The sequence below is a fragment of the Bison bison genome, unplaced genomic scaffold, assembly GCF_000754665.1.
Source record: "Bison bison bison isolate TAMUID 2011002044 unplaced genomic scaffold, Bison_UMD1.0 scf7180017864263, whole genome shotgun sequence".
NCBI lineage: Eukaryota > Metazoa > Chordata > Mammalia > Artiodactyla > Bovidae > Bison > Bison bison.
The window spans coordinates 12,162,170-12,185,236 of record NW_011494835.1 but is presented as its reverse complement, the minus strand read 5'-3'; the positions used below and the strand labels follow the sequence as shown (position 1 = coordinate 12,185,236).

Sequence of the window (23,067 nt, the reverse complement as noted above, 5' to 3'; positions counted from 1 at the left end):
TTCATCAGGGTCTTTTCCAGTGAGTCAGTTCTTTGTATCAGGTGGCCAAAGTATTGAAGTTTCAGCTTCAACATCAGTCCTTGCAATGAATATTCAGGACTGATTTCCTTTACAATTGACTGGTTGGATCTCTTTGCAGTCCAAGAGACTCTTAAGAGTCTTCTCTGACACCACATTTCAAAAGCATTAATTATTAGGTACTCAGCCGCCTTATAGTCCAACTCTCACATCCATACATGACTACTGGAAAAACCATAGCTTTGACTAGATAGACGTTTGTTGGCAAAGTAATATCTCTGCTTTTTAATATGCTGTCTAGGTTTGTCACAGCTTTTCTTCCAAGGAGCAAGCGTCTTTTAATTTCATGGGGCTGTGGTCACCATCTGCAGTGATTTTGGAGCCCCCCAAAATAAAGTCTGTCACTGTTTCCATTGTTTCCCCATCTATTTGCCATGAATATATGTAGCTAAACCAAATTGAAAAGGAGGCCTCATAGTTATTTCTGTAATCTTGCACGTGCAGCACAGGGCACTCGTCAGACTGGCAGTCTTACTCATTCAGGGATACCGGTAGCACATCATCGTCAGTAGGTGTGATGGGGACTATGATGCCAGTGCTTTATGTTCTCAAGTTCACCAGGAAGAAGAGATAGAAATGTAAGGTTCTTGACACAGACCCACAAGAAGATATGTATCTTGGGATCTGCATGACCCCTGCCCCAGAAGCCAGCTGCTATTTTAATCAGAAACCCAGTTTAGTTTAGCACCCAGGTTAGTGATGTTTATTAAGGAACCTCCAGCTCCATCCTGCTGGGAAATGAAGTTTAGAGAATTCCTATGCGAAAAATAGCCCTCTTTCTCTGGAAAAATACGGAAGAGTGGACTGAAGGTGCTTGTTTCTTTGTTTTTGCATGTTTATAAATCCTTAACTGGGAATCTTCTGAAGAACTTAAACTTTTTTTTAATGTGTGTATTGTTCAAGCTGTAAAATGCGTACTTTCTATAGGTCGAGAATCAGATAGGTAGATAGATATCTGTATATATATATATCATCTATCTCTGTGTATCTGTACGTTAACTAATGTCCATACATATATGTGTGGTTTACTATGAGTAACTTCTGTTTTTATATGAATTAAAACAAAGATGGCATTCTGTAAATAACATGATTGAAAATAGAATAGTTTTTAGTTAGTAGAAAATTAATAGTTATTCATTGTTTGAAAGCATTTCTCTCTGTAGTTCTTCACCAAAGTTACTTTTGTGGCTTTCACTTTGGTATTATTCCTAGAAGGCAGACTGTTGGAGTTGCATTTAAAGCATCTGGAAGCATCTTGGGTTCAAATCTTGGCTCTACCATTTTAAAATTCTAAGTTATGGTCAAATTATTGAACCTAGTTGAGTTGCTTCTTCCTGTAATTAAAATGAGAACAATATTATTTTCTTAGAAAAAATAAATGAGGTAATTTATGTAATGGGCAAAATGAAATTATTGGCATTTGGTATGTATTCACTTAAATGATATTTTCTTATTAATTTCTAGTTTGTTGTTGTTTTCTCTTGAAACATACCCTGGTAGATAATTTGGCTTGGCTCTAACAGTATATAATCCAAAGGGAATATTTCCAGAAATCCAGGCTCGTATTTTCTGCATGAGGGGTAGGAAATGAATGCCTGTCACTGCTTACTTCGTGCCAGTTACTGCTAGGTGTGCTACATGCATGACCTCATTCCACCCTCAGAACAGTTTTATAGGGGAAGGATACTGTCCTTATGCTAACAAAGAAACTATAGCTTTTAATTTTGTTGGTGGCACAGACTTGCAACCTTTATTTAGTGTTTCAGTTGTTTTTCAAAGTATTCCTCTATCAATGAAGAGCTTGATGAGAGAAAAGGCTGAGTATGAAAGATAAGAGGATCTCTCTGTCTCTTTAAGGCCCTAAGCTTTTCCTAAAAGGAAGAAAAAAAATAGGTAGACAAACATCAGGGTATGAACTGTGCCTGCTTATGCCGCTGAACTCCAATACTTTGGCCACCTGATGTGAAGAACTGACTCATTGGGAAAGACCCTGATGCTAGGAAAGATTGAAGGTGGGAGGAGAAGGGGACGACAGAGGATGAGATGGTTGGATGGCATCACTGATTTGATGGACATGAGTTTGAGCAAGCTCTGAGAGTTGGTGATGGACAGGGAAGCCTGGCATGCTGCAGTCCATGGGGTTGCAAAGAGTCGGACACAACTGAGCTCTTGAACTGAACTGAACTGATGCTGCTTTTATCCTCTTCTTCAGCATCTGACCCTTATGTATTGCTAGATGTCTGTGAAAATCCATGTGTGCATATGATGTGTTATTGATTCTTTCTCTCTTACTGAATTTTAAGAGATTTTTAGAATTCCTTCTCTAAATGGGCTTACTGAATTTTAAGCACATTTGTTAAGGGTATTAATAATGTCATGAAAAAGCCAAGAATAAATGGAATAAATGTATAAATGGAATTCCTAATGTTTCACAGGTGGGTTATTTGCTTTGCAAATCCTATTAGTTTCTTATTAATAATGAAGTACTTACTATTTTGATAAAAATTTGTTTTCTCTACTTGATTGGAGCTGGAAGAGAAGGTATATTGAATAAAAGTAATTACCATTGTGCCATAAGGAAGATAGAGACCTAATAGGTTTTGAGTGAATGAAACTCTGCTACAGATTGCTTGTTTATATCAGTCCTAAAAGTATTATAATCATGTCTGATATGAAATAAAATATGGAATTTTGGTGAAAAATTGGAAAAGAAGGAAATTATACTCTTCAGCTTCTCTCACAGAAAGCATGGGGCACCTTTTTTTTTTTTTTTTTAAGAATGAAAAAATGAACACCATTACATCACTTGCACAGTTGCATTTGTAATACATAGAAGCAGAAGGTGAGAGAGGTCTTTAGTAGACTTTATCTTGTATTAGCAAAGGAACCGAGGTGCAAAGTTAAAAATAATACTTAAAATGTCACCCTTAATCCAAGAATATTAAACCTGTCCCTTCTCCAAGCTTCAATATCAGTCCCCTGTGGTATGAATTTTATTTGAACAGGTGGTTTGGTAGTTTAGATGGATCATTCAGTGGCAAGTAGTATGAAGGTTTGAAGTAGAGGAATTAAGAGAGAGTGAAAGGTGGTGTCTTGCAGAAAGAATAATGAGAAGCTCAACTCTCATATCTTATGCCAGTCAGTGTCTGAACAAATTGTAATTCGAGGTTTCCCTTTATACAAAATGATTATGAGGTTTAGACTCCAAAAGAGCCACAGTCATGTAGGATTATTTCCTAGAATGTTTGTTATAGTCAAAACCATGAAATAATCTAAACTAGGGGTTAGCGAACTATGGCCTACAGTCCATCCCCCTACTGTTTTTATAAATGAAGTTTTGTTGGAACACAGTCATGCTCACTTACATTTTGTCTGAATCATCTTTCTTGCTATAACGGCAGAACAGGGCAGTTGAATCTATATCCTGTGGCCCACAAAGTTTAAAATATTGACTGTCTCACCCTTTCCAGAAAAGTTTGCTGTTTTTTAACAATGGAGCATACAAAATAGCCTCCTTGTATTATATAAACCCTTTATTGAAATAGTATTTTTACTTGATAAAAATTTTATTTTTAATAAGAATGAATTATCCTGAACACTGATAATTATCTTGAACACTGAGCCTTTTATTGAAACTTGAACATACCTGTGATGTTATATAATCTCTTCAACTTTATTGTTTATAGAAATTATTTTATAAACACTAGTTAGAAAAGTGCATTTTTCCCCTTAAATGATGCTGAGATTATTTGGAGTGTGGACATGAGGCACAATAAACAGATAAAACTTTCTTCCCTGATAAAAATGCTTTTGTGGAAATATAGTGTTAAAAAATAAATTTTTTCCATATAGAATCAAGTAGAATAATGGGAAATTTTGCGTTTATCACTATGTGAAACTCTTATTTATTGGCTTATTATATGCCTCTTCCAGCTCAAAATTATTGAAGGCTGGGCAGATGAAAGGGTGATTTCAAGTGAAGGATATCAAGTAATATATAAAACTCTCATCCAAACTAGTTATTTAAACTGATCAGTATTCAGTTTGCAATTCTAAAGATCTTAATAGCATTAAATTGGTGAACTTCAACCATAGAAAATAAAGCAGCACGTCAAGAGATGAAGAAATATTTGTCAATTTGCTGATTCCTGCTATGTGAGATGGATATATCAGAGGAAGGATAATGTAGATATTGGCATTAAACTTTTTAGTGATCCAAGTTCTTTAACATTTGTAGACTTTATTTCTGAAACTTAAGCAATACATTGTGTATAAGGCCTTTAATTTAGTGTGGAGCTCCTAATAAGACCCCAATAAATGTAATGTTGACCGTGATCCTCTCGTTGTTTGTATAATAGGGAATTATGTTGTCATTTTAAGTTCAGCCTAATGCTCCTTTCTCTCACAAGCCCCTTATATTCCTTCTTGAAAACGCTGTAACCGATTTGGTCGGGGAAGGTCAGTAGAAGTCCTTTCCTTCCCTGCCTTACTCCCTCAGTCCCTCCCTGTCTCCTTTGTGGCTTGATTTAGAACTTGGTTGCTGAAGATTTCTTCTCAAGCCCCATCAACTCTTGTAATGACCTGAAAAGAATTTTTACAACAAAAGCCATTTCCTTACACAGAGAGGTAATTATTAATATCAAGTGGTTAATTGCCTGTTGTGAATTTCTCAGTGCCCCTTGAGCCAAGCCTCAGCAGAGGAGGCCCCAGGTACTCAGAGGGCTTCTAGCAATTCCATTGCTTCTCTCTTTTCCTTCTTTCTCTACTAAGTCTGTTGGACTTTGGGTTATTATTTCTGTCTGTCTATATTTAGTACTCGTAGTAATAGAGAGGGGCTTCCTGGTGGTTCAGATGGTAATAGAGAAAATGCAAAGAGAGAGAAAGAAACTGAGACTATGTGTATGAAAATGAATACATGTGTATGTGGTGAGTATAATCTTTTATAAGCTGAAAGGTATTGTGTTAATAATATGCTGCATGTGTGCATGCTCAGTTGTATCTGATTCTTTGCAACCCCATGGACTGTAGCTGGCCAGGCTCTTCTGTCCATAAAATTTTCCAGACAAGAATACCAGAGGGGGTTGCCATTTCCTCCTCCTGGGGATCTTTGCAACCCAGGGATTGAACCTGTGTCTCCTCTATAGGCAGGTGGACTCTTTACCACCGAGCTGCCTGGGAAGCCCTGATATATAACTACTACTGTATATACAGCACACTGATACATAGCTATTTTGTACTCTTGTTTGTAGAAAAAATAATCCTTATATGTTCTCAAATCATTTGGAAAAAAACCACTGATGCATTGCCATAAGTGATTTAAATGTTTAAGGTTTGAGTTTTAGGAAAGCCGACTAACTAGAAGTACAATTAAATATGGGGAAATGGTTTAAAGAGACATCCCTCTACACACTTGAGTGCTCACTTTTTTCCCCTCTGGAGTTGCTTTGTTATTGCAAATTGACAACTTTGCAATTAAAGTGATTAATGATGTGCCCTAGTGTTTATGGGTCCTGAGGTCAGTGAGCCCAAAGATGGCCATGCTGTGGGAAACTTAGATAGAGCTCATCTCACAGAAGATGAACTGAAATTCCTTCTCTTTTCTGTATGATTGTTTATGAATTAAGTGTATTAGATATGGTTGAAGGCATCACCAAGACATAATAAATAATGTGAGTAATCTTTATCAGTCCAGTTCTGTTGCATAATTCCTTATTTTTAAACACTAATGTGAACATTCATTGGTGATTTTTATTAGCTAAAAAAGTTTTACTTTATACAGCAGTATGAGAAAATTCATTGAGTGTTCAGTGAAGTTTTTCATGATCCCTTTGATTTAATCTTTATTAGATCTATCGATTATTTGGGGTATTATTTTTCCTATACATTATTTTAACCAGGGCATCAAAATTGTGATTTCAAATACAATGTTGTAACTTGGAACTCCTTTCAACCATTCAGCCAGAAGTTCTGAAACTGGTTGTAATGCTTCAGGGATTTTTATTTTGGATACTGCGCTTATAAAAATCAATCAGCTTTCAACATAGATTGTTCTAACCACACTGTGGGCTTTGTTCTTTGGATTCCACAAGCTGAGCATAGTACAGGGCCAAGGCACTAGCCTCTCTCCCCGTCGTGGCTTACTGCCCTACAGAAGTGTCGCATCAAGGGAAGAGAGAACAATAAGTGGATTGTTCTGTCTGTGGCACCGAGCCATTGCCAGGATCTCTGCTGGTTTCAGACACACACAGTGCACAAAAGTGACTTGTGACGATCACTGTGGTTGAATGGGAGATCTATATATTACACATTGCTTATTTCCCAGGATTTGAACAGAAAAATGTAGGAATAATTATTAGCAATTATACATCAGTTTTTAAAACTTTGTCTTTGCAAAATTGTTTGCTTATATGTAATCTATAACATTTCTAAAGTAAAGGAGCAGATTCTCAGTATAATACTGTTCTTGAAAGAAAGGCAACTATAAAAATTTTAATTTGGGGAAGTAATCTCCTTATTCGTTTTTTAGGATTTTCTCCTCAGGGAATATGAGAAATGTGTATTTCAGTTTGGTGGAGGAAATGAGATTTTCTCCTTAAACATTGATTAAATTATGCTCGGAGTATTTGGGTATCTTACTTAACAACGTTCAAGAAAGCACCAGCTTGTCAAGAAAGATACGCTGTATAACAAAAGGTTTTGAGGGGTTTGTGGATTGTAATGTTTCTTTCTCTTAATTTTAGCCACCTGAAGCAGACTTAAGAAAACTTTTCAGACTGACAGAGATTTACTCTCTTTATTTAAAATAACATTGCTCAGAGGGTTTTTCCCTTTCATAATTCCAACCTTGAGAAAGGTTTCCTAAGTAAATGAATATACTAAACATGAGTTCCAGAAATGAGTATTTCAAGCTCATGGGTATGGACCATGATCCACAGTGTTTTCTTCTTTAGGCATTTAAAGGCTTTGAATAGTCCCATGGTTACAATGCTTATGTAACTTTAAATTTTCTACATTTCTCTGATAACAGAACCTTTTTTGGGGGGAGGGTGTTTTGAAAAGTAGTTTTCTGTGAAGCCTACTTTGAGAAATAGCCTTACTTATCATAAGAAGTAGAACATGTACAGTGCATAAAATGTGGAAAATACAAGAAAGGAGAAAGCATATCATTCATAGAGAACTTCCACTAAAATGTTGGTGTGTTTCCAGTTTTTTCCATGTGTTAATCATGCTCCATATATGCTATTTTATATTTTTCTTTTTTCACTTAATATCATAAAGTAAGCATGTTAGCATGTAATTCAGAATTCTTTCTAAAAATTATTCTAATTGTTGTATAGTGTTTCATCATTTGGTTATACAACAGCCACTTCCTCATTGTATATTTAATTAGTTGTTTCCTAGTTTTCACTGTTGTAAGTTACACTGTTCAGTTCAGTACAATTGCTCGGTCATGTCTGACTCTTTGCGACCCCATGAAGTGCAGCACGCCAGGCTTCCCTGTACATCACCAAATCCCAGAGCTTGCTCAAACTCATGTCCATCGAATCGGTGATGCCATCCATCCATCTCATCCTCTGTCGTCACCTTCTCCTCCTGCCCTAAATCTTTCCCAGCATCAGGGTCTTTTCCAATGAGTCAGTTCTTTGCACCAGGTGGCCAAAGTATTGGAGTTTCAGCTTCAGCATCAGTCCTTCCAATGAATATTCAGGACTGATCTCCTTTAGGATGGACTGGGTGGATCTCCTTGCAGTCCAAGGGACTCTCAAGAGTCTTCTCCAACACCACAGTTCAAAAGCATCAATTCTTCGGCACTCAGCTTTCTTTATTAAAGTGCAACTCTCACATCCATACATGACTACTGGAAAAACCATAGCTTTGACTAGATGGACCTTTGTCAGCAAAGTAATGTCTCTGTTTTTTAATATGCTGTCTAGGTTGGTCATAACTTTTCTTCCAAGGAGCAAGCGTCTTTTCATTTCCTGGCTGCAGTCACCATCTGCAGTGATTCTCGAGCCCCCAAAATAAAGTCTCTCACTGTTTCCATTGTTTTCCCATCCATTCGCCGTGAAGTGATGGGACTGGATGTCATTATCTTAGTTTTCTGGATGTTGAGTTTTAAGCCAACTTTTCCACTCTCCTCTTTCACTTTCATCAAGAGGCTCTTTAGTTTTTCTTTGCTTTATGTCATAAGGGAGGTGTTGTTTGCATATCTGAGGTTATTGATATTTCTCCCGGCAATCTTGATTCCACCTTGTGTTCATCCAGTCCGACGTTTCCATGATGTACCCTCATAGCTCAGTTGGTAAAAAATCTGCCTGCAATGCAGGAGACCCCAGTTCTATTCCTAGGTCGGGAAGATCCACTGCAGAAGGGATAGGCTACCCACTCCAGTATTCTTGGGCTTCCCTTGTGGCTCAGCTGGTAAAGAATCCGCCTGCAATGCAGGAGACCGGGGTTTGATTCCTAGGTTGGGAAGATCCTCTGGAGAAGGAAAAGGCTACCCACTCCAGTATTCTGGCCTGGAGAATTCCATAGACTGTACAGTCTATTGGGTTGCAAAGAGTCGGATACGACTGAGCAACTTTCACTTTCACTCTGCATATAAGTTAAATAAGCAGGGTGACAATATACAGCCTTGACATATTCCTTTCCCAATTTAGAACCAGTCTGTTGTTCCATGTCCAGTTCTAACTGTTGCTTCCTGACCTGCATACATATTTCTCAGGAGGCAGGTCAGGTGGTCTGGTAGTCCCATCTCTTTCAGAATTTTCCACAGTTTATTGTGATCCACACAGTCAAAGGCTTTGGCCTAGTCAATAAAGCAGAAGTAGATGTTTTTCTGGAACTCTTGCTTTCTCAGTCATCCAACGGATGTTGGCAATTTGATGTTTGGTTCCTCTGCCTCTTCTAAATCCAGCTTAACATCTGGAAATTTTTGGTTCAGGTTCTGTTGAAGCCTAGCTTGGAGAATTTTGCACTTTTCTTTGCTAGCGTCTGAGATGAGTTCAATTGTACAGTAGTTTGAGTATTCTTTGGCATTGCCTTTCTTTGGGATTGGAATGAAAACTGACCTTTTCCATCTTGTGTCCACTACTGAGTTTTCCAAACTTGCTGGCATATTGAGTGCAGCACTTTCACAGCATCATCTTTTAGGATTTGAAATAGCTTAACTGGAATTCCATCACCTCCACTAACTTTGTTCGTAGTGTTACTTTTTTTTTTTAATTTTGATTTTTATTTTTAAACTTTACAATATTGTATTAGTTTTGCCAAATACCGAAATGAATCCATCACAGGTATACATGTGTTCCCCATCCTGAACCCTCCTCCCTCCTCCCTCCCCATACCATCCCTCTGGGTCATCCCAGTGCATCAGCCCCAAGCATCTAGTATCGTGCATCGAACCTGGACTGGCAACTCGTTTCATACATGATATTATACATGTTTCAATGCCATTCTCCCAAATTTTCCCACCCTCTCCCTCTCCCACAGATACTTTCTAAGGCCTTCTTGACTTTGTTTGCCAGGGTGTCTCATTCTAGGTGAGTGATCACACCATTGTGGTTATCCGGGTCATGAAGTTCTTTTTTGTACAGTTCTTCTGTGTATTCTTACAACCTCTTCTCAATATCTTCTGCTTCTATTAGGTCTATACCATTTCTGTCCTTTATTGTGCCCATGTTTGCATGAAATGTTTCCTTGGTGAAATGTTTCCTTGGTATGTCTGATTTTCTTGAAGAGATCTCTAGTCTTTCCCATTCTGTTTTTTTCCTCTATTTCTTTGCATTGATCACTGAGGAAGGCTTTCTTATCTCTCCTTGCTATTCTTTGGAACTCTGCATTCAAGTGGGTGTTCTGTTTCTCATTTGCCTTTTGCTTCTCTTCTTTTCTCAGCTATTTGTAAGGCCTCCTCAGATGGCCATTTTTTCATTTTGCATTTCATTTTCTTGGGGAAGGTCTTGATCACTGCCTCCTATACAATATAGGGAATGAATATATTTATCCATAAAGTCATTTTCTTATTTTAGATTAGTTCCTTATGATAGACTCAAAGAAATTGATTTAATAAGTCAAGAGGCCTGAGATTTCTTCAAGTCTTTTTATAAATAAATGCCAAATTATTTTCCGTAAGAGCTGTAATAATATGTCATCCTTCCAACAAAATACAGCGTATCCTCAGGATCATTATGTATTAATATGTTTAAAAATCTTGACACTATTGAAAATAAAAGACATTGTAACTTTTTTTTGGCTATTTTGTTATAGTGAAGTTTGATTTTTTTAAAACTGGTGTTACTGCTATTCGTTAATTTTTCAGATTTCTTTTGTCATGCTTTCAAAATTTCCCAAACCACAATAGTTTTAGTGTTGTAAGAGTGTGTAATCATGCTTAAATGTAAGATTTATGTACTCTATTGATCTTTAAAAATGTAACTCATATATGTTACAGATTTTATATATGTATTCTGTGCATTAAAAATGCTTTTCCTAATATTTTTAATGTGGGCAAGTTGACTTGTTCTGTTTATTAAAAAAATAATATACTAAAATGAAGGCCATTTTAACAGAAATATTCAAAAATTACATGGCTTAAACTGTGAGCTCTTGTAAATATTCAAACAGAGGTCAAACATATATCTGATTGGCATGTGATAGAGTAACTCTAAGGCTTCCTTGATAGATCAGTTGATAAAGAATCTGCCTGCAATGCAGGAGACCCCTGTTCGATTCTTGGGTCAGGAAGATCCTCTGGAGAAGGGATAATCTGCCCACTCCAGTATTCTTGGGCTTCCCTTGTGGATCAGCTGGTAAAGAATCCACCTGCAATCCAGCAGACCTGGGTTTGATCCCTGGGTCGGGAAGATCCCCTGGAGAAGGGAAAGGCTACCCACTCCAGTATTCTAGCCTGGAGAATTCCATGGACTGTATAGTCCATGGGGTTGCAAAGAGTTGGACATGACTGAGCGACTTACATTTCACTTCAAGGAACCGTCTAAGTTTCAATGATTCTATGACTCATTTGGTAATTATTTAAGTATTTAAACCAGCATAACTAATTTTTATTGCATATAATGTCAGCTGTTTCGTTTGATATTTAATTATAAGCCAGTCTTTTTTTTCCACCTACACATAATGCTTGTAATCTTCATGTGTAATGGACTTGATCCTGGAATTTTGAGGACAGGTTTTCCTCTTTTCTTTGACTGCTTTTCTTATTTCATGTCATTGTACTTGTGGGCCTTTATCAGAAGGTGAGCAGGCTAGATAGTAAAGATTCAGTTTAAATTTTTTTGTGAATCCTATATTTTAAGAAATAGTTTTGTAGAACTTTCAATCCATAAAATATGGTAAGACTCGTTCTTTAAGTTCTGAACAGATTAAGAGGTTGGACTCTACAAAGTTAGTGAAAACTAACCATTCTGGGGTTTTTGTTGTTGTTTCTAATGCTATTCAAGTAAGAACTAACACCCAGAAAAAACTAAGGGGTTTGTTTTCATAGACATGGGATATATACATTTTATTCTTCTTGGAAACCATTTTATTCTGTTCAGGTTAAACATCATCTTTTGTTTATATTGTTTTTGTGTTACTAGAAGAGCTCCATATACCTTTAAGTGTCCAGATGAAAAAGGATTCTGTCCTCTCTGTTACGGCAAAATTTCAATCGTGTCTTGGGTGGTTTTAATAAGTAGATCGTTTGTGATTGCATCTTACTGTGAAATTTCAGTGAAAGAAAGATTCCAGTGTTCTGTTCTTGAACTTGTTTCCTTTGCTTGTTATAATAAGCCTATGAGCTAAAAGAGAAATTGATTGATAGCACACATGGAAAGTTGTGCAATTGCAGAGTGTAATTCTCCATAGCAGTAACTGAATGTTAGCATCCATTGTTGTCTCTCATTATGTTAGTCAATTATTCAGTCTGTGCTTGCCCTGGCTAACCAAATTAGTTGTTATTGGAAAATTCAGTTGCTCCTAAAAATGTTGATCAGAGTTCATTACTAGGTTATGACTGTAGAGACCAAATATCCTATGTTAGCTTCTCTGTAAGTAAAATGATCTCATGATTTGCAGCTTAAAATTTATCACTTATTATTTACCTACTGTGGTTACATTTCTTGAATTCTGTTGTATCCTCAGGCTTGTGTGATATAAGAGGAGTTAGACTGCTTCTGACATTATTAAACTTAATGTATACCTTCAGTTCAGTTCAGTTCAGTCACTCAGTCGTGTCCCTTAATGCTGGGAAAATAGCTTTAAGTCATTAGGAGCTCTCCAATCATTTACTGTCCTTGACTGCAGCCAGTGTATTGTAATACATAAGGATGGTTGGCTTTAGCTCCATTCTAGAAGTAATTTACTTTAACTCTGAAGTTCCTCCTGTGAAGAATGGGGGTAATGATTGCTGCTGCTTTGGTTATTTGTCATGATTATAAGAGATAATTGCTCCAAATCAATTATCGTTACTATTAGTCCATGCTAACCAAACTGACAGTAATAATACAAAAAAGTATAGATTGAAAATAATGAATTTGTATATGAGAATAGTTTTATGCATGGATTTTTGTCCTCTTTTCCTTTTTGTCTTCTTTCTATGCTCAGTACTGATAACCTGTTATTAATACATGCCAGCCCGTGGTGATACAGAGACTCAAGTAGGCCATGATCATTGCCTTCACTGAAATTTTAGCCTAGTGGAAGAACTTACAGTTTGGTTTTAGCAGAACAGATCCATTAATCTGCACTTAAAATATAAATACAAAATTAATACTCAGTGAGCCAGTTCAAACAGAATTTATTTAGTATCTTCACACAAAGATCCACATGTTCTTTGGGCATATTCATGGATAGTAAGAGAGAAGGCAGATACTGTTGGACAAAGAGATCAGTTATTTGTTTCAGGAACTACTGAAAGTCTTGTTTATTTTACTTTACCCTTTTTGGTGAGGGATATAACCTTAATTTAAAGGTTAATCATGGGTTAATTAGCAAACAGGATTGATGTTTGTCTTTCTTCATTTAAATGTGTAGAGAACTGTTGAATACTTAGTGTATGAGTTATTAGATCTTACAGCATTTGAGTTTCATGAACTAATTAGTAGATTGTGACTAATTGAAAGCATGAATTATGAAACTATAAATTCTGATGATTTAGTATGTTAAGGTACATAATAATAAAAATTCCATTAATAAGTTTGCAAAAATTCATGTTTTCTTCCTTTTTCTGTTTTTTCCTCAGAGCATCTGCTACACCCAAGCTTGAGCCAGTTCCTGTTCAAAAGGTGTGTTTCTAATCCAGCATTACTGGGATAATATTTGATTGTCCCTCCTGAACCACTCTAACTTCCATTCCTGTCTCCAGCCATACTGACAATTTAAAAATCTCATATAGATTTTCCTCACAGTTCTTTAAAGATGATGAGGGATAGTGAAAATCAACACATAACAGAATTATCATGTAATTATTCCTTACTATTTAAACAATGTAATTATTCCTTATTATTTAAATAGTATTTCCAGTGTCATATATTATCGGTAACTCATTTCCAGATGTCTTACCTTCACTTTTAATTTGCCTCTTTATTCAAATAATCTAAACAGATTAAATAAGTGGTTACAAAAATGAATGTCACAGTAAATCTTTAATGACAGTTTACTGGTAATATTAAATTATATTTTAAATTATATTTTCAGAGTATTCTTGGATTAGGTTTTTGGCAAGTACTCTATTTTTATATATATATATATATATATATATCTTCAAATTGTCCCAAACCATTGTTCATTTACATCTGGTTTTGTGCTTTGGGGGGTTTTCTCCTCAATTTTACTTGTGCCTTTTCAGTGAATTTGCTCATATTGATTCCCTGAGGCATTAAGTTACTTTATCCCCCTCAGCTTTATTATTTCTGTAAGATTAGATTACTTTTTCTTCCTTTAAATTAAACATAATAGAGCTACCATTATGTACTTTTTAAAGAATTCGATTGTTTTTCTTTTGAGATGATAAGGACTTATTCTTGAATATCATAGAAGATTAAGCTGGGTTTATTTTTAAATTCACACTTACTTTGCGATAGGGGTTTGCAAACACAAATTCTGTTAATTTTAGGTGGAATTGATCTTAGTTTTTTTTTTTCTTTGATGTCTGTGAAGAAACATTTAAGATCTTTTTTTTTTCCTCATGTTACTTTTGAATATTTATTTTGGAAAAGGGAAGAATTTTATTCCATCTTTAGCGATACCTCAAAACATTCCAGAGAGAGAAATAGGTGGACTGTAGAAAAGGGAAAGGATTGATTTTGTTTCATTTGTTTTGTGTTTTATTTTTAAGGAGATCAAAGTAATTAGAATGTTCACATTTCTGAATTAGATGGAAATGAACATTCCTTCTTTTTTTTTTTGATTGAAGAATTAGAAATGTCCAGCTGCTTCTGCATGAATCAAATAATTGTGCTCTGGAGAGTAATTAAACGTGTTTAAAAGATGGAATTGTAGTTGAGACTCTGGATATTTTAAAATAAATGTTTTGATTAGTGATGTTTTGTTTACTGTGGAGTATTGAAAAAATTTTCTTTTGGAGTATGTCTAAATTGACACTTATGTTGGCCTTTAGGCTTTTTGATAACTTTCCTAATCTATTTCCTAAATATTTTGAACTCCTTTCATTTTTTAAAAAACATTTATTTACTCAGTATGTGCATCTGTGTTATGCATGTTGAGACCAGTTAGCATGCATGCTAATATTTTATCAGCTCATTATTTTTATCTGGAAACATGTAAAGTTTGACCTGCTAACATAATTGTGTTTGTCTTTTTACAAACTAGCTGTGTGTTCTTTTCAGTGGATCTATTTTGCATGTCTTTGCCGTGTTTTGTGTATGTTTATTTTTATTTTACATAGGGAGAACCTAAAGAAGTAGTTAAACCTGTGCCCATTCCATCTCCTGCTGTGTCCAAAGTCACTTCCACCACCAACATGGCCTATAATAAGGCCCCGCGGCCCTTTGGTTCTGTGTCTTCACCAAAAGTCACATCCATCCCATCACCATCGTCTGCCTTCACCCCAGCCCACGTGACCACTTCATCACATGCTTCCCCTCCACCCGTGGCCGCTGTCACTTCTCCCCCATTCGCTGCATCTGGACCGCATGCTAATACCAATGTTAGTGCTGACCAGCGGTCATCTGCGCTGAGCGCTGGTAAACCTGCAGTTAATGTCCCACGGCAGCCCACAGTCACCAGCGTGTGTGCCGAGACTGCCCAGGAGCTAGCGGAGGGACAGAGAAGAGGATCCCAGGGTGACAGTAAACAGCAAAATGGGTAGGTGGCCGAGGGTGCTTTCTGCTCTTATCAAACTCTTCTTTCAGGCAATTTCCAGGCAACACTTAATTTCCACCCACCCCCAAAATCAGTTGTTCTCTGAGAGAAGGGAAATGAAATTTCATTTGCTTCATTAACATGTGATGTAGCTTTATGTTATATACAATACAGCACTCTGTGCAAGGCAATTATAGGTTAATCCAAACCTAATTATGCATCTTGACCTGTTATGAATCATGTAACGGACTCTGTAACCCTTTTTCTCCAAGTCTGGAACAGCGTTGGAGCAGCTGGCCCTTATAATGCAAGGCAAATCTTGAATCTTTCTTTCTCAATTTTTCCATTCTTTTGTGAATCACCAAAAGTTGAAATAGAATGGTTGCAGTTGTGTCAGCTTATGTATCTCATGCTAAAGAGAGAGGAAATGAGAAGCTTGTAAGAAGCTGTTTTTCTAGGAAGTATTTTGAAGACAGAAAATAAATTTAGTTTTGACTCATGTCTATGTATGATGCATTAGCTTAGGTCAGCTGGCTAAGCCACATTCTTTTCAGATAAACTTACACTGAAATTTAGTCTTAAAAGCAGACAGTAATGAGAGGACAGTAACATTAACGGATGCTTAAAAACATCAGAAGCAAATTAGAGAATATTTTCATTGTAAACATTTTTCTAAAATGAGTAGATTTAAAGCAGTGGACACTAAATATATAATGTTATAATAATTTTCTGAGAATCCATTCCTTATAATTTTCCTCTTTTTTTGTGGCACAGATTTTTAAAAAATTGAGGTCTGTTTTCAGTAGCCATCATTTATAGATGGGTATTTTATTTTTGGAATCCAGTGACTATCATGTAAACCAAAGTCATTTCTGTAAAGTCATTTTGATCAGATTTATTGTGACAAAAGTATCTTTTAAAAGGAAATAATCTGCATGCATGATTGTTTTTAACCAATGTCAGGTCCCAGGAAAATATAATTAAAATAATTGTGTAGTTAGGTCCTTTCTGAGATAATCCCTTCTGAATGTTAATTCATGTAATGTAGGGGCTGTGCTTTCATAGGACTGCTCCCATGGTAACCTGGGGGCTTTGAAAAAGAAGGTGGCAGGGTTCCAGGAGCAAGTCTGGAAGGACAGCTCCTGGGCCCTATGTGTGGTTTTGTGGTTGTGGGTGACTTTTGAAAGTTTTGATGTATATACTGAGGAAAACTAGTGCCTTTCAAAGAAAGTTATTTCTCTCTTATGAGGAAGATAAATAGTATGTAGTGTTGAGGTGCATTTGGTTGTCATTTTTCTGATTTGTCTATTTTAAGATGATAGATTTTAGAGTAATCAAAGTAGATATCTTGAAAAGACAGATGTGTGTGTGCTGAATTGTGTCTAACTCTTTGCAAACCTGTGGACTGTAGCCCGCCAGGCTCCTCTGTCCATGGGATTTCCCAGGCAAGAAACTGGAGAGGGTTGCCATTTCCTTCTCCAGGGGATCTTCCCAATGTAGGGATTGAGCCTGTGTCTCCTGCATTGCAGGCGGATTCTTTACTGCTGACCCATCTGGGAAGCCCCCTGAAAAGACAGATGCTGCCTATCAAATGCAGTCTCATTGAAGACTAAAAGCAGAAGTTTATTTTGTTTGTTAAATTCCAGGTTCAGTAGGAAAAAAATACTTCTTTTGAAGGAAGTGTTTAAGTTAAAATCTTTTCTCCTTCCTAACATTTCATAAAATTTTATAAGGAAGGCTTCTATATTTGGCAAAACTAATACAATATTGTAAAGTTTAAAAATAAAATAAAATTTAAAAAAAAAAAGCTAAAAAAAAAATAAAATTGTAGAGATAAAAGCAAAACTGAGGTTACAGAAAACTATTATATTGAAAACACTAAGCTGAAACTTTGTGTTTTATGGGTGTAGCTTTGGTGATTCCTGAAATGACTTATTATTTTCAACTTTGTAGGCAGTGATACAGTTACAGGGACTTTACAGTGGTTTCTTAGTCAGTTGACATGTAGTTATTGAGCACACGTCTGGTGTCCTGCACTGTCCAAGATTCAGGACAAAAGGGACTGTTATATGTTTTGCATCATTAACAAGCAAGTTACTGCTTTGCATTTGTAAATTGATTGCATTTAAAAGTAGCTTAATTTCAGGTGTTGACCCGATGTGTTAGCACAATGAAAACTTGATTACTATGAAAACAAAAGTGTGGTTTTTGTGAAATTCTATAGACAAATTTGCAGTGCTCTTTCTGCTGTTTCTCTTACTATGTTTAGATCAGAGAAATCAAAAAATAAATCTCACATTTTACTATTTACTAGTCAGTGATGTCATTTTGAAAAGCAGGTGTTTTGTGGTATTAATGAATATATTTCCTGCATCAGGTGTCAAACTCTTTTCCTGAAATCACTGTCAGCCTTTTTACTAAATGTGTGATTATTGAATTTTCCATATTTTTATAGTGTTACAAATGATTGCAACAAATGTCTTTCACAGTTGAGAGTTGTTACTTTTTATTACTCTTTATTTTAAAACCTAATTGCCAGTAACCAAAAATTTAGGAGTTTATAAGGATGTAAAGTTAAATGGATAGATTATGTTTTTATTCAAAGCAGGAGGACTATTAGTTTTTATAGGTGTCCCACTCAAATTTATGTAGTTTTATAATAAACATAAGACACAACGAGTACTTATGAATTATGCATCATTACTGAGAAATAGTTATCCTAATAGTATGAAATCTAACAACTATTGATATTTTTAGAATATTAATAATACTATGCTAGCATTCTTGTTCCTTCTTACAAATAATAATGGAACGAGGCACTTTTTAGAAATTTTTAGTCCACCTTCTTCATATATGAATTTGTAGTCTTGGCTTACTATTTTCTTTACTACTCTCCTTACTCTACTTTGAGGGGAAGCCGCAGCTTCCCTGGTGGCTCAGAGGTTAAAGCGTCTGCCTGCAATGTGGGAGACCCGGGTTCAATCCCTGGGTTGAGAAGATCCCCTGGAGAAGGAAATAGCAACCCCCACCAGTACTCTTGCCTGGAGAATCCCATGGAGGGAGGAGCCTGGTTACGCTACAGTCCACGGGGTCTGTACATTTCATGTACACAGACATGACTGAGCTGCTTCACTTTTCACTTACTCCACTTAGAGCAAAATGGAGTTTTATATTCCAAACTGGAAGGGAATCCATTTTGAATAACGTAGTTTAAGTAATTTACCTTTTTCCTTTCCATATGCTCTTGCATTATAATGTGCCACTGCGTTCAAGAGGTAAGTCTTTCATGTATTCTTTATTGATTTTAATTTCATTGGACTGCAGTCTCTTCTAACAGTTCGTATGTGGTATTTTGATGAACCTGGCCTTGAAAGATACAAAATATGATATGGTAGTAATATTTTTAAATGCTTTTCTCTTTGCAGAAAACAAAAGTGACAAAGTTAGTATCTACATTACTGGAGAGGAAATATGGTGATTTATATATGAGTAAACAGCATGAATGCCCGATTTTTGCAAAATTAAGTTAAATTTTGCAAAAGAGCTGTAATTTAGAATAACCACATTTAGTCTTTTCAATAAGTTTTGTTTGCATCGCTATGTTGTGGTGAATTGCTTTATGGTAATAAATAGTAGTGTTTAACTTTCGTCATGAAGTATATGTGGGGTTTGCTGTGTAACAGTTTAAAAGAGGTTATGTTGCAGGTAATCTGTAGCAGTCAAGACTGTTAGACGAGAAAGACAGAAGAGAAAGCGTAAATACATGTGCCACTAGTGAATAGTCTATATTATAAAACTGAGTTGACTTCCAAATTCATATCAAAACCCAGTATTTCCCAGGTAGAATCTCTAAGAACCTTTTTGATTTTTCAGCCAGTGTTGCTGAAAGATGTAGAACTCTATGTATGCAGTTGTGTGTCATTGGCTGATGGAAGGTCTGTACACCTTTGCAATTAGTTAAGTATCACAGGTAGTTGGCATAGACGTTGGAAATCACCACGTCAAAACTTTGTGTCTATTGGTATTGATGATAAACTAGTGATTACTAGCTTTAAAGTTAATAAAAATCACATTAGACAAGAACTTAATTTTGTGTTATGATTATTCTGAGCATATGCTGAAATTTCCTCATCATACTCTAGAGTAGAATTGAAAATATGGAATATCTTAGGCACACTTGAGGGAGTTAGCTATTGAATAATAATAATTATTATTATTGTTAAATTAGAGAACTTTATTCCGGTATGGTTATGATCTCACTCATTGAATAGGGCTTCCCTTGTGGCTCAGCTGGTAAAGAATCCGCCTGCAATGTGGGAGACCTGGGTTCTATCCCTGGGCTGGGAAGATCCCCTGGAGAAGGGAAAGGCTACCCACTCCAGTATCTTGGCCTGGAGAATTCCATGGACTGTATAGTCCATGGGGTTGGAAAAAGTTGGACATGACTGAGCGACTTTCACTTCACTTCAAGGAACATGTTACAGTCATATAAGAATATTATACACCAGTGCACTAGAGAAACATCCCCAAACCCTGATTTATTGATTGTCTACTTAAAGTTAAATTCTTATTACACAAAGGCTTTCACTAGTTATAAGATGCCAGTGTAATAATTTGACTTGTAAGGGGGGAAAATGGGACTTGAAAAAATAACCACATTTAGGTTAAATGCATATTTTTTAAAATTCAAGGATAATATTCATTAAATTACTAAATATTAGTATGCACTGTGCTATATGTTTTTAACTGCAGTATGTGATTGAATTCGCATTTAAACTTTGGACCTTGAGAAGTTACTTAAATTTCTAAGCATGCAGCTTGAAAGTGATAGAGCCAAGATTGGAGCCTAGGGACTTTTGAAGCCAAATTTTGGTGTGTCTTACTCTGTCACCTGTTTGTGACCTGAACTTATTTCTGTTACTTTGAATTGGTATTTGTTTTTAATGGTTATAGTCTTGATAAATTGAATGAATTGAAACTACATGAATGAATAATGTGCATAAACTACAGTTGGGTTTAACGGTGCTTTTTTTATATAGAGCAGCTGGAGGATCTATTCTAACAACAAATTTGTATTTGTATAGTTATCAAAGTGCTTTCAAGAGCATGTAAACATATGCCCCTATAGGAAGTCTGAAAGATAGAGAAGTATCCATTGGATAGACATATCTCTATCCAAAGATAGAGAATGTAGTCTGGTTCACTGTTGAGGGAAAAGAAGCTCCTGGGGGTTGCAGCTTGTCCAGGCATAGAGGGAGTGGGCAGCATAGTCAGGGTGAAAAGCCATGTTAGTCTGACTGCCCCATTGGCACAGATGCCACTGTGTTGTATGATGGGCTATTCCACTTGGACACACTTTTAAAATTCATGAAAATACCTTTTCAGCATATTAAAATTGACATCTTTAGACTTTAACCAATCAACCCTCTTCTGCTTACCCCTCACCACATCATAGAATACCTCCACCCCCACAACTTCATTTTGACATAAACCTTCTTTCTCAAACTTTGCAATGTTCAAATATATTTCTAAGATTTTATTCTGGTCAGAGGAGGTTATTTTCCAGAACTGTTTCTCTGCTATTTGAAGTGTCAAGGCAGAGGAGAGAGTACTTTTCATTGAATAAGAAGGCTTAGAGAAGAGTAAATACCCATAAATTACTGAGATTAACTTAATCCTGTGTCTCACCCCCCACTCAGCAAAACTCAGCCCTCTATTGAGTTTATGACACTGACTTTGATGTGGAAATACAGCTTAGCTTCACTGTACAGTCTTAGCATTCAAAGTGGTAGGCACTTTTTCTTACTGTATTTATAATGAATTTTTACTTACTCTGACTAAACTTTATTGTAGTAGAATTGATTGAACAATGTGTTGAGAAACTATATAGAGTTAATACTTGTCTTCTTTATATATAATGGAATATGAATATATTTGTTTTTAATGATCCGATACTTAATAGGCTATGTGAATGAATTTTATTTTCCCTCTTTAGATGTTATTAACCTAGTTCTTTTACCATATATCAGACATGTCTTTCTGGGCAGTAATTATGCTGCTGCTAATATAGTACTCTGGAGTTCCTACAAATCACTTCTAAACTTCCTGGGATTTGCTTGTGCATGAGGGCTGTGGTAATAACAGGGGAGAGTATGAAAATTGAGTAATAGCCCATTATTAATGACCCACTGCTTCATATGTCTTTCATCACAATCACTACATTTTAAAAAATAAGAGGAAATTTTCAAAAGTGTATCATTCACTTGTAATGTATGGTTCAGAATAAATCATCTGAGAAGACTATACTTGTTAATATATACTTGTTATATTATGTGAGAATGACAGATTTTCTTAGTCTGCTCTAATTTTTAAAGTGATTTTAAAATGATCTGTTTCTACATCTGACATCTAATTTATATTTTAATCTCTGACTTTTGTTAGCCACATTGTAGGATAAAATACATTTTATAGAAACCTAGAAAAAAATATTCGAGGCTTCCTGGTAGCTCAGTGGTAAAGCATCTGCCTGCAATGCAAGAGATGCAGGTTTGATCCCTGGGTCAGCAAAATCCCTTGGAGAAAGAAATGGCAATTGACTCCAGTATTCTTGCCTGGGAAATCCCATGGACAGAGGAGCCTGGCAGGCTACAGTCCATGGGATTGCCAAAGACTTAGACACGACTTAGCAACTAAACAACAACAGCAAAGAAAATATTTTAAATATTAGATCTTTCTCTCTTGGTATTAGTAACTTGAGGCTTGCTGCTGCTGCTAAGTCGCTTCAGTCGTGTCCGACTCTGTGCGACCCCATAGACGGAAGCCCACCAGGCTCCCCTGTCCCTGGGATTCTCCAGACAAGAACACTGGAGTGGGTTGCCATTTCCTTGTCCAATGCATGAAAGTGAAAAGTCAAAGTGAAGTTGCTCAGTCGTGTCCGACTCTTATCGACCTCATGGACTGCAGCCCACCAGGCTCCTCTGTCCATGGGATTTTCCAGGCAAGAGTACTGGAGTGGGGTGCCATTGCTTGATCTAGCATTAATACACAAATTATTTTTCAGTGTTTTTGGAAACAAGCAGCATAGATAAAACTGTTATCCAAATAATAACAATGTGATAGAATTTCAACTAACACTTGTTCATTTTTGTTTGTCTGCCTTTTACATAATTATTTTGAAGCATGATGTTTGGTGTAGCATCTTAATTTTCATGTAAATTCAGTGTTTTGAATTTTGTTATTTCATTTTTTTCTTCTTTTTTGGTCTCATCTGTGTTTTCCATCATCCTGGGAACTTCAATGTCTTTTCCCCTCTGTCACATCTTTTTTTGTGTGTATTATTCCTCCTTCAGTAACCCTGGCACCGTGTAAGTACCTAATCACTGGTTTCTTTCTAATTTTCATCATTGTCTCTGTAAGTTTTCATCTGGCTTTCAACTTAACACCATCAGCAAATTTTATCAGTTTCTTCTCATTGCTTAGCATTTTCCGATATGCTGAGGAAACTAGGAAACTTGTTTTTCATGTCAGAGAACTTCATATGAATTAGTGGGTGTGTTTAGAAAATCCACACTTCTGCAGTGGAAAAACTTGTCTTCAGAAAGATGGATAGGTATTATAGACAGCAGATACTGGAGTCAGAGATGTAGGTGGGGCCTCCCTTGTTTAATATTT

General features: G+C 36.1%; 1 protein-coding gene across 7 annotated transcripts in view; it reads left to right on the top strand.

Moving 5' to 3' along the window:
- The window catches only part of PDLIM5 (PDZ and LIM domain 5), a 235,490-nt gene that overhangs the window by 120,936 nt on the left and 91,487 nt on the right, over positions 1-23,067 (top strand). For 4 of the 7 annotated variants that reach the window (XM_010848342.1, XM_010848337.1, XM_010848338.1 and 1 more), the window contains exons 4-5: positions 13,316-13,358; positions 15,308-15,399. In XM_010848342.1, the coding sequence (XP_010846644.1) occupies positions 13,316-13,358; positions 15,308-15,399 (135 nt within the window). Of the gene's footprint in view, positions 1-13,315; positions 13,359-14,980; positions 15,400-18,821; positions 18,839-22,745; positions 22,761-23,067 lie in introns of all 7 variants that reach the window. The other 3 variants (XM_010848339.1, XM_010848341.1, XM_010848336.1) reach the window with 2 other exon arrangements.